This window comes from Amphiprion ocellaris, chromosome 15 (genome assembly GCF_022539595.1).
Source record: "Amphiprion ocellaris isolate individual 3 ecotype Okinawa chromosome 15, ASM2253959v1, whole genome shotgun sequence".
NCBI classification, from domain to species: domain Eukaryota; kingdom Metazoa; phylum Chordata; class Actinopteri; family Pomacentridae; genus Amphiprion; species Amphiprion ocellaris.
In genome coordinates, this window is record NC_072780.1 from 8913000 (window position 1) to 8926066 (window position 13067).

At 36.8% G+C, this 13067-nt stretch overlaps 1 protein-coding gene across 1 annotated transcript; it reads left to right on the forward strand.

Annotated features, from left to right (window-relative positions):
* Positions 1 to 7520: 7520 nt before the first annotated feature.
* Positions 7521 to 11193, forward strand: LOC129350609 (receptor-transporting protein 3-like). Its single transcript, XM_055017649.1, has 3 exons — positions 7521 to 7679; positions 8989 to 9160; positions 9977 to 11193. The coding sequence occupies exons 1-3, from the start codon at positions 7664 to 7666 to the stop codon at positions 10314 to 10316; spliced, it is 528 nt and encodes a 175-aa protein (XP_054873624.1). The 5' UTR covers positions 7521 to 7663; the 3' UTR covers positions 10317 to 11193.
* Positions 11194 to 13067: the final 1874 nt, after the last annotated feature.

The window sequence follows — 13067 nt, forward strand, 5'->3', positions numbered from 1 at the left end:
CCTGACTATTTTAAACATTATGGTTAGACCCTACAGTGTAAGTTATGTGAATTTACCTTACACGTTTAAATATTCAGGTTAAAACACTACAGTATTACTAATTCTGAAAGTTTACACGAGTAACCTAAATATTGTAGTTAAGACCCTACAATACCATTTATTATGTCAATTTATTTAAGTTTAAATATCAACATTAAGACCCTACATTATTTACCTTATTTAAATATTAACATTAAGACTCTACAATATTTACATTATTTAAATATTATGGTTAAAACCCTACAATATTTACTTTATTGAAATGTTAAGGTTAAGACCCTACAATATTTACCTTATTTAAATATTAAGATTAAAACCCAACAATATTTTACCTTTTTTAAATATTAATATTAAGACCCTACAATATTTACCTTATTTAATTATCAAGATTAAGACCCTACAATATTTACCTTATTTAAATATTAAGATTAAAACCCAACAATATTTTACCTTTTTTAAATATTAATATTAAGACCCTACAATATTTACCTTATTTAATTATCAAGATTAAGACCCTACAATATTTACCTTATTTAATTATCAAGATTAAGACCCTACAATATTTACCTTATTTAATTATCAAGATTAAGACCCTACAATATTTTACCTTATTTAAATATTAAAGTCAAGACCCTACAATATTTACCTTATTTAATTTAATTTATTAGATAAGGTAAAATTATTTTACAGACCATCTGGCTAATTCAACTTTTACAGTTAGACCCTGCAATATTATTTAATACATGAATTCACCCGCAGATTAAGAAACTACAATAATATCAATTGTGCAAATTTGCCTGACTCATTTCTACACTAAGCTTAAGACCCTACAATGATATTAATTATTCAAATTTACATGACTGAATTTTTCTTTAAAGTTTTACTTGACAAAATGTTAAAGTTAAAACCCCATGTGTAAATTTATCGACAAATATAAATATTAACATTAGGACCCTACAATATTTACCTGATTGATTCAAGTATTACGGTTGAGACCCTGGAATATGATATATAACACAAATCAGCCCGACTAACTTAAGTATTAAGATGACAACTGTACAGTGTAACATATAACACAAGTTAACCTGTCTATTATTATTCTTAATTATGATAATTTGGCTCACCGATTAAAATATTATGGTTAAGACCCATAATATAATAATAACACAAATCAGCTTTAAGGTTATGACCATACAGTGTGATATATAAAGCAAATTAACCTTTATTTAAATACTATGATTACAATGTTATCTAAAATGATTTGGTTTGCCATTATCGCTGTAGTCAATGTGTCAGTGTTGTGGCTAATACTTGTCAATGTTAAAGACACTCTTTAGTCAAAGTCAAGTGTTTTTTAACCTTGTTAACACGTAACATGTTTTTTTATGTGCTGGAGACACATCATGAGCTAAACAAGCAGTCATGGTTTAGCATTTATAACAAACCTAAAGAAATAATCTTGTCAATATGTAATTTTCTATATAATTATTCTTCCTCAGAACATCTATGGTTGCCTTACCCCAATATTATAAGTTGCCATTATAATGTAGTTTTACAGTGTTTGAGCAGGAATCAGTATAAAGAGGCAGAAACTTCATAGGTCTGCTCATAGAACAATATAAAGTTGCGTATTTTAAGACATTTTAAGGCAGAAAGGGATTATTTTCATGGAAAAACTTCTGAATATGTAATTTTGATCCACAGATATGAGAGTTAGGGGCCACATCAATAACCAAACAGGGACTTTAGAAAGCTATATTACTCTGACATTACTGTGAGTTGTTACCTTTATGATCTCACTACTGTTAAACATTTTACCATAATTCCCTGAAGTTTGTGTCAGTGCAACTTTCTGACAAAAAGCTAATTTCACAACAAATGTGGTTTCTTTGGAGATCATGTTCCTGCCTGAAACTCTGTGTACGAGTCACGTTTTTTTTTTTTTTTTTTTTTTTTTCTCCATGGCAAAACTCTCGTGCTGACTCAGCAGACTCCCGCAGTTCACTTTTCTGTACGAATCCCATGTAAAACCTGCCTCACCGCTGCAGGCTGCACCCCTTACTTCCTCCTCCTCCTCAGATATGGACTGGAAACGTGACTTCTGTTTTGCTAAAGGCAGCATGGTGAAGTTCCATCAATCACACTCTGATCCAGGGTCACTGGATTTTGCTGTTTTTTTTTCTCACACTTATGGCTGAAATATGGATATTTCTTCAATAGGTTAGTCAGAACAACTTCAGCCTCAGTCTTAAATGTCTTCATTCGCTTTTCACTGCTTTACCTTTTTGCTTCTTCTCAGGCCTGCTTTAAAACGAAGCAGCAGTGATGACATTAAACTAGGTGTAGTACAAATAAAAGTAGTTTTATGGGCTGTCCTATGTCCTGAACCGTGTCTATCACACAAAACACACCTTGTCTGATAGGCCTTTGATAACAGACACACACACACACACACACACACACACACACACACACACACACACACACACACACACACATGCATTTACTGCTGAGTGTGTGTTCACCTCTGCAGGGCGTGCCTCCTGTTTGAGCGTCCATGCCCTAATCTGCTCACACATACAGCAGAGGCCATATTTCTGAGCTCTGACTTGACCTAAGCTGGACAGAGATAGGAAATGAGCGCTGAGTGTTTGGATGATGCAGAAACACAACACACTGGAAACTGTGAAATAATAAACAACGAAAGACGAGCCTAGAGAGAAAGTAGCTCAAGTGTCTGATAACAAACACTGGCAGGTAGAAAGACGCTGAAACGCAGGGTGCGGCTGCTTCAAGGAATGCGCTCATGGCTTCTTACCACACCCAAACCTCCCCCCTCTCTCTCTCCCTCCCTCCCTCTCTCCCTCTCTCTCTCCCACACTCTCTGTTGTCCTCGCTCTGCCTCTCTCTCCCCGTTCTCCTCCCTCTCTGAGTCACCTGGCAGCCTCTGAACAGGTATGCAGGTCCGGGCAGGAGCTAAATCCTGGCATGCACCTCAGCATACCTGGCGGAGGAGCCAGAGACTATTTGAATTCAAACAAGCTTTATTGACAAGGCGGTTAGAGTTTAGTGTCGACAGTTGCAGTTCTAGTGACCTTATTTATTTAGATTTTTTGCCATTTATTTGCGTATATATAGCAGTGCCGTCATACTGTGGATCAAATTCTGCACGCTGGGAAGCTTTATTTGACAATTAAATATTTTACATGAATAGAATTAATGTATTAGACTGGAAATTAATAAAAACAAAAACATGAAAAAATCTGTTTAATTCACGGCTGAACTAATTGCATTATATTATATTATATTATATTATATTATATTATATTATATTATATTATATTATATTATATTATATTATATTATATTATATTATATTATATTATTAAAATCAAATCAAATTAAGCTTTATTGTGATTTTGCTGTACAGACGACAGTAGTACAGGCAAGATGAGAGAGCATTTCTCCAGGATCCAATAACTTAAAGCAATTAAGTTAAGACATAGACACTTATGCAGTCACACCCCCACCCACCATCCCACCCACACACATCCCTAAGATGTCCTTTTTACAAAATTACATTACATATTGCAGTATGACCTTTTTAATTAACAAGATTGCATATTGAGGTTAAGACCCTACAGTGTTGTTTTGGGTGTGAAATTACCTGAGTAATTTAAACATTAGGGATTAAAGCCCTATATAAAATACAGTATCCCCTGACTATAATAAATACTAAGGTTAAGATGCTACAATATTTTAATTATGGAGATTAATTTGACTAATATAATACTAAGGTTGTGATAATATACACTTCCGTTCAAAGGTTTAGGGTCACTTAGAAATGTCCTTATTTTTGAAAGAAAAACTTTTTTTTCAGTGAAGTTAACATTAAATGAATCAGAAATACGCTCTAGACATTGTTAATATGGTAAATGACTATTCTAGCAGGAAACGACTGATTTTTAATGGAATATCTCCATAGAGGTACAGAGGAACATTTCCAGCAACCATCACTCCTGTGTTCTAATGCTACATTGTGTTAGCTAATGGTGTTGAATGGCTAATTGATGATTAGAAAACCCTTGTGCAGTTATGTTAGCACATGAATAAAAGTGTGAATTTTCATGTAAAACATGAAATTGTCTGGGTGACCCCAAACTTTTGAATGGTAGTGTACATGAAAGCCCAACAAATCAGCTTTGTCCAAGTGAAACTAATACACAGGAGTTTATTGTGATAGATTTAATGTTTCAGAAATTAAATGAACTTTTTATATCAGTTTTTAAAAGAGATAAAAGTCAGATAAGAGACACGAAACTAAAACAAGGTAATTATAGGCTGCTGGTTGCTTGTTATTTCAGAACACTTTTTACTGCACTTGCTACGTGTCAATAACCGATGTAGCTTTTGTCCCAGGTTAGATCTAATCTGCATTTTTGGTTGTCAGTGGAAAATGTTCTTTAGCAAAATAGAACAGCGATACAATGAGGTCGCTCTTGTCTTGTCGCTCTTTTCTTTGTCCGTCTCGAAGCCTGCATCTCTGTGGCCCTGTGAGCTTTCCCAGCATGCTTTTCTCACGCTGTAATGTCACACCTGAGTATAAGGTGACTCTCTGGAGCCCGAGGCTTCGAGGTCATCTTTACACCACTGTGCCGAGAGGAAAGGTGTACACACATGTACACTTCAGCGCTGCAGTACAGTACATAGGTGGTTGTGTAAGGGCTGGATGAGTTACGCTGCGTTTCTGCTGAGTCTCACTCCGATGACACTGCATTCCCATTACCACCCACTTTAGAATGAAATGTAGTCCTTCAGTCTTTTCTCGCAGAACAAGATAATTAGCAAGAGAGTAAAACTGGATCCTGAAAAAGTAAAACAATACCGTCAGAATGTGTCTCTGTGTCTAACCGAGAGACCTGACTATACAGTTGTAGTTATGGTGCTGCAACAAATATCACCTGAATAATCGCTGTCAAGCACTTATAAGTGGATTTTGCCACGTTAACCTGCGTGTGTGTGTCATCAAATGTGTGTGTTTCTGCTTTAATCGGAGCCTGAAGCCTGATCAGGAGACTATGACGAGTATTAAAATCAGTTTTTAGTACCGGGTGGGGCCTTATTATGATCGGTGAACAGCTTAGGTAGAAGGAAAGTCCCCACAGTGTGAGCAAAGGTGTTTCATTTACAGTAGATAGGCTGCATAGTGTGTGTTCTTATTTGTGTGTGTCAGAGAGAAAAAAAACAATCCGACCAGTGTTACCGCATACCTTGGACAGGTGTTGTCAGTTTGTTGCTATCATTACTGCGCTCATGAAAATGATAGTAATGATTATTCAGGGAACATTGTGCAAAACTGAACAGACAGGGTACAAAGTCTGAGCAAACAGCTGATTTATCACATTCTGACATCATCATGATGACATTTAAAACAGAAAACTACAACAAAAATCCAAGAATATAGGAGCAACTTTGTGGCTGACTATGAGAAGATTTTCTGTTTTGACATTTTTGTTTTACTGTTTTACGTCAGCAAATATGTGAAACATTAAAACACAGAGGCACCGATGAGGGCTTGGTCTTTACCTTTAGACTTTATTTCAGGCTTCACCAGACAAGATGGCCTCACTGACAACCTCAGGGAGCACTCCTGGCTCCGACATAAATATTAATAATGCGGTTGAGGTTAAACAACGCATACTTAGGTTCTAAAACAAGTTTAAGCACGAGAAGCGCTGCGAAACACCTCCTGAGATTCTATAGTTTTAGCCTCCTTCAAAGAGGAGCAGTGACACAGATGTGCAGCGTTTGAACTAATGACTCTCAGGTTTTTAATTTTCTTTAACTGTCATGTGTGAGCTGCTGTAGACAGACAGATGGACTGATAAAGGTGGAAAAGAAGCAGCGCAGTGATGGATATCTGACCAGGCAGTTTAGACTGATAAAGAACCCAGTTTTAGATGTGATAAGTGGCCATAAGTGTGTTTGATCTCTAAAGATAGACTTCATTTCCGCCAAGCTGTCATTTTCTCCTTCCCTTCTCACTCACCTGAACTTATCAAAGCAGGTGCCTGATCCTGCTGGAGGTTTCTTCCTGGTAAAAGGGAGTTTTGTTTTCCAGCTGTCACCAGGCGCTTGCTTGAAATTAACCATTGGATTTGTTGGGTTGCTATAAAGTCTTGGCTTTACTATGTGAAGCTAATTAAGATTACTATGACACTATGTAAATAACTCTGAACTTAATGGAAGTAATTCCTGCCAGAATGTTAACGTACCAATTATTCATTCTAACATTAGGGCTATATGGACAAATTAAAGACCATATTTTTACTTTTGTGTAGTTGAGCTGTGGCATTACTTCACTTTAATGGAAAAATTATGCTTTTCTAATCGGTGAAAACTCCTGCACCTGATCACTTTCATCATCCTTGAAGCTCCTCATGTCATCAGGATGACTCCTAACAAAATGCCAATAATTCTCCAGTGTCCAGTAAGGATAAGGATAAGGATAAGGATAAACTTTATTGATCCCACAGTGGGGAGTACAGAGAGTATATGTAAGTTTACAGATTTATTCTAATGGAAAGCTGATTCTATTTATCGGAAATCATCTGGTCACTTGTGGCAGCATTTCTTTAAAATTCAAGCTTCCACTGATCACCAAAAGATGCTGCCCCTTGTGTTCGGCTGAACTGTAATCAACCAGCTGTCTTCTGCTGCCCTCTGCTGAACTGAACTTCACCGTGTTCTTGGCTGAAATGTGGACCCACTAGCGAAGATGTTACGAAACAAAACCGAAACTCAATCAATAAACACAATCAGTGGACATAGATGGGCAAACACCATTCCATTATCGCATTGTGAAACAGAAAATGTGGTGAGCAAAAGAAGAAATACTACTTGTGGGAATATGAAACCTATTCATGTGTCAGTGTGTGTTGAAACCAGGAAAACAAAGAAATGTAATAAAATCAGACCCAGATGTGGTGATGTGGGACTGTGCAGGTGTCTGCATGTAAAGATGGTTGTGTTCTGTACAATGGAACATATTAATATGAAGAAGTTTTTAAAAGAAAATTAGCTATAGAAAGAGAAATAGAAGATCAGAGTCTTTTTTAGTTTTTGCTGCCTACCAGCTGATAGGAGGGTAAAGGGGAAGAATAAAGCAACTCTGCATTTCTTTAAAGACTTGAACTGACATTGTATATGAGTATATGTATGTGTGTATTCATATGCATATGTATAGATACACAATTGATCATAAAATTGTATTTAATTCTCAAAACTATCATTTAAGGCATCGTTTTACTGTCCTTTTGTCCATGCCTGGGTCCCATACATGATGATTTCTCTATTAGCTCATCAACAATAAATGAATAAACCCTGTAATTAGGCTATCAGTATAAAAAATATGTTACGCAACTTATTTATTGAGGTTAGTGACGTTGCACGAGCGTTGACTGAAGATGGAAAATGAAACTGATGTTAAGTTTCGTTTCTCCGAGCCTCAGCTGATCTCGGTATAAACAGAGCAGCTGCAGCAGAGCGACGCTCAGAAGACGAACGAACATTCGCTTCAGTGTTTCCTGCGAGAAGCTTCTCAAATATCGGATCATCGATCAACATGGGCTCATCAACAGGTAAAACTCTACTCTTTTTTTGGAAAACCTGTGTGTGTCTGTGTGTGTTTTAGTTTACTACATCGATTTATTCCTTCTTTTTTTTCTTTTTGACCAGTCATTGCTGGAACATTTCCACTTGCACAGATGTCCTGTTTGATAAAGTTGGCAGAATGGTGTCACGCTTATTTAACATTTTAAAAATCGAACTCCTCTGTGTACTTTCTTTTTTTAAGAGATTGGACATTTTTGCATTTTTCTTCGGGAAGCTTTAGGTCCTTTTTTTAAGGTGTTGGATACTGATTCTGCATATTTATGTTCCTCAAAACGTCCAATTTAACTTTTAATGTAACTGAACTGCAAACAGTGAAGCTGGTTCCGTCTCAGTCTTTTGTTTGTATCTCAGCTCTGTCTGACACATCCTGAAAAACTGCAGGAAATTAAAAAAAACAACCTCAGTTTCCGTGTCTTCAGTCAGCAGAGGTGCTCTAAACCGCACAAATCAACTGAGATTTGCTTTTTTTTTTCTTCTTTTGCTTCTGCATGTAATTCAGGACGCATTAGTAGATTGGGTGATGTCCTGTTTGCTGCTCACAGCTGGCTGTACGTCAGATTCGCTTCTTTGAGTTTGAAGTAAATATAGCAGTAGAAATACGACATGAATGCGTCTGTAACCCTTTGATGCGTAGACCACATCAGGAGATACCCATTTTCCATTGGATTTGGGTCACTTTTGACCCAGATTATGCATCAAAGGGTTAAAGTGAGTGTGATGTGCGCATTTACGCACAGAAGCAGTAACTCCCGTGCGTAAATGCGCATAGAATTTACCACTGTATTACCACTGGATATGAAGGTAAGTAAAGTTTGTGTTGATCCATACAACTGACAGATGTACAGATTGCAGATTTATAAGGTGTAGGTGTTTGTAATTAGGCTTCTCTGGATGTATCCTGAGCTTTATTGGAGTTGTCAGAACATTTTTACTACGATAAGTCTGTCATTATGCACAAAATAAATCCATTATGTTAATCTGTTGAGATTGGATTTTGATGTGAACTTTATAGCAGCTCAAATAAGCCCGAACCTCACCCCTACTTGTCTATTTGAGGGATAATTCATATCTTTTTTCTCCAATATCTACAACTTTCTCTCCATACACAAAGTTTCTGTTCCTCAAAATGTTGTTCCTACTACATTAGATGACTTTTTTTATCCAAAATATGATGACCCCATTACCTCAGAATACAACTTGTTCTCACACAATTCCTGACTGAAGTTTTTGTCCCTGCACCCCTCACCTTGACTTCTTTTCTTTCCACTCACATAGAATGGATTCCTTCCTTGTGGATGGAAATCTTTGATGAACTGCTGGATGATGACAATGAGTTGGACTATGGAGACTCATGGACTCTCAACTTCAACTACAGCCAGACAGACGAAGTCACCAAGGAGGAGAGGAAGAGAGGCTGGAAGGTCTACAGCCACTGTGGCTTTGGAAAGTATGTGTCCCAGTCTCAAAATATGCATTTGTATAGCAGATACTGTTGTAGTAAACTTTCATTTACACCTGGATGAATTATTTTTGTCTGGATATGAGTGTTAGGATCATATCAGGCCAGACTCAGTAGCTTTCTCTATTTTGCCATGGTGTGTGATTATATTGTGACCAGCATCAAGCACCAAGGTCTCATAAACCATGATAACTCCTTGGCTGAAGAGTCTGTGTTGTCTTCAAAAGCAACGCTGTGCTGGGTGAAGGGCAGATACTCTTATAAGTCTGTGTTTTATGTTTCTGTCTCTGAACACGAGCCTGGTGTCGGAGCTCTGCCCTTTCAGCTGAAATATTCAATCTGCATTTCTCTTCTTTATTACTCATCGTTACTCCTTTATTTTTTGATAAATTACAAAGACAAATTCCGCTGCACCGTGACCGTTTTTGCTGTCAGATTTTCCACAACAGATATAAAACTGTGCTGCAAAGAGAAGTTCACAGATTTCTAACTAGAGACTAGATAAACAGATTGTGTTGCTATGTGTTGTCAGACTCCACTTTTGTCCTGTTGGCATGACTGAGCCGACCATGTGATGAGATAATGATATGGTAGGGAGAAGGTACAATGATAAAACTGTGTGACTGACCTAATTATAAAAGGGTAACTGGCTGCACTAGTTATCCAGCTTCGAGACGACTCAGAAGAGCACAAAGATATGATTTAACAGAGTCGCAGGTAGACTGACCAGTTTGAATTAAAATGACTAAAAGATAGTTTCAACAATTCCCCCGTGCGTCTGACTCTAATCTCATTTCTCCACAGATTTCAATGTGACTTGTGCAACAAAACGTGGCCTTCAGCACGTGTCATGATATTGTTCCGTTACCGGCTGCGGAGCGACCGGGGGACGGTGATCATGAGACCCTTCCGACAGGCCTGTCGCCGTTGCCATGGTGATTCGTTTGTGTTCCCTGGTTTCTCTGAGAATGAGGTGGAGCGGGCTTTGCTGAGGCTGTTCTCCAAGATCCGGAAGAACTGCTATGATGACGAGGACGACAGCGATGGAGGCTCAGCCGGCTCTCAGAAAGTGTTCACCAAACCCCACGAGAAGGACCTGTGTGAGGGCTGCCTTCAGGGCATTTGCTGCCAGGATGAGGACTAGGAATGTGTGTGTGTGTGTGTGTGTGTGTGTGTGTGTGTGTGTGTGTGTGTGTGTGTGTGTGTGACAGTGTGACAGTCTGATCTGGGGTTGTTTGCTGGTCAACTGCGATGCTCCATTTCTAGTTGTACTTGACCTTTTCCTTAATATTTTAAAGCTGACTCATGTTATTATGTTGCTTTATCATGTTATGAATATAATTCCCTTTAGTAAGGTTCTAAACATTTTGTACGATATCTTTTTGTGTAAATACTTTGTGATTGCTAATAAGTCTGACCAAGTTGTACTGCTTTACTTCATTTTCCCCCCAACATTTATTCCATAGCTCTTCCAGGTAATTTGCTGATAAAGGTTGAAATACGGGAGTTATAGATAAAAAATGATCTCCGACTTGACCACTGACGACATTGACATGGTGGTTTTACATTAGAACATCTCTACTAACAGTCCAGTAATATAATACAGGAGTTTCCTACTTCAGCGTCCCACTATATTGAAGTGAATATTAATTTATTATAGTTTTTTCTGTTTACTGCACTTTATATGAAACAGCATCAGCAAGGTACTTAAAAAAGCCAAGTTTTTTAAACACATTTCAATTACAGTTTAGCTTTCTGCTCTCTGTGAGTGCAAGAACTAGAAAATAACAGTGCTTTGGCTTGTAAATAAAGCCAGTTTTTAAATGTCTCTTTGCTGCCTGTATTGTGTTTGGATCTTTTCACTTCATAAAAATCAAATAATTTTGTGATTTGCATTGTGCTGCCTAGACTCTTACATTCTATATCTGTTTATACCAGCTGTTCACTGAAGCTATATGTTGTTGATGGAAGGCTGCTGCTTGTGAAGGAGTTTTAATAAATAAATAAATATGTACATTTTATTTTTTGTTTTGTAATTCATTTCCCCCATGAAGTCTCTGTTCATATTAGGACACAATGATATGCAAAAAAATAATCACGATGAGACAATATGAGACATTATTTTTGAAGAAATTGTACATTTTTGCAGTTCTTCCCACTATAACTAATAATACTGAAATTTTTTAGTCTTCATACTTTTCTAATCAGGTAAATTGTACTTTATATCATCTTTTGCAGGGTTTTATTCCTTAAAATGTAACTTATTCTGGTGAATTCACATCATAAATATCACCCTAATGTCAGTCTCATTTCTCTACTGAAAAGCTCTTTTTGGCAACAGCTGTTGTTTTAAATGTAAATATTGGTGACTTGGCTTGACTGGGCTCATTATTTGACACGTTTTTATTCAGTTTCATTCAATTCACATGATTTTATTTTTAACAATGTGTTTATTCAACTTTCATTCAGCCTTTAATTAAACTCAGACTACATTGTGGTATGAAGTAAGAAAATAAAAGAAGCTTTGGCAGCATTATTAGCCTGACATTCGTGCCAATAAAGCATATTGAATTGAAAATTAGACTGAACAGATGTAGGCATACAAATAAGAAACTTGGAACAATAAATATTAAAGATATGAAAAGACAAGATAAACTTTATTGATCACTCACTGAGGAAGTTTACACATTACAGCAGCTAGATGTAAATGAAGCATAGTAAGGAGTAAAACACATGATATACCCAGTTGTACTTATAAAGATATAAAGAGTAACAGTGCTATAGTTCTCTTAGCGCACTGTATGGACTGCAGAGAACATGCTGGAGCCCCACTTCCCTCCATCCAGGAACTGTACTCCACTAGAACCAGGAAGAGGGCATGGAACATCATCAAAGATCCCACTCACCCTGGATACGAACTGTTTCCCCCCCTGCTTTCTGGCAGGTGCTACAGAGCCACGTACACTAAGACCAACAGACACAAGAACAGCTTCTTCCCTACTGCCATCACCCTGATAAACAGCTGAGCCATTCCTCCACACCTGTACGACAGACTTGCACTAAGAACAGCATCCTCTGCATTTTGCACTGCATCATCATGTAGCAATTATTATTTGGCACTACTGTGTTTACATATTCGTTTCTAGCTTGTAAATATCTGTATATATTGTGTTATTTTTATTACTACTGTTTTTTTCTGTGTCTGTGCAGTTTACATGTGTATACACTGCAAATATCTCATACTGTCCATAGTATTTATACGGTTGATACAGTTCATGCCTGGTTTATTTATTTTGCAGGACAGTGCACAGTATAAAATAATTGCACCAGAGTTGGTTAGCAGCTAATTTGCATCCCTGGACAGATACAGAAAAAGAGGAATAAAAACACTGCATAACACAATACAAAACTTGGACGTTCATCAGTGTGAGATAATGACTATAATAATTAAATAAAACAATAAATAAACATCAGGCTGCATCTGAGTAAAAGAGGTATTATTTTTTAGGATATTGCAGTGTTGATGATCTCTTGGCTTTTTATCTCATACTTGAAGGATTTGTTTCAAGAGTGAGTACACAGATTTGAGTCTAGTCACAAATATTCGTGACTAAGGTCAAGGGTTAAGGTAAAGGTAATCTTTATTTTCCATGAGGGGCAATTTGTGTGCAGTCAGCAGCACACCACAGTGGTACACAAGTTCACCACACTCTAAAGCCACACAATAAAATAAAAATATGACAATAAAAATGAAATAAAATATAATAAAAACAAATAGATTAAGAGATAAAATCATCATCAATCATAGACAAAGGAAATACGATGATAAAAATAAAACAAAATAAAATAGATTAAAATGAGTAATATAATATAGAATTAAATAATATGTCAGTCA

Bases quoted from the DNA above. Each gene is read 5' to 3' on its own strand.
- LOC129350609 (XM_055017649.1), top strand. The intron at 9,161-9,976 runs GTATGTGTCCCA...ATTTCTCCACAG, and splicing joins AGCCACTGTGGCTTTGGAAA to ATTTCAATGTGACTTGTGCA.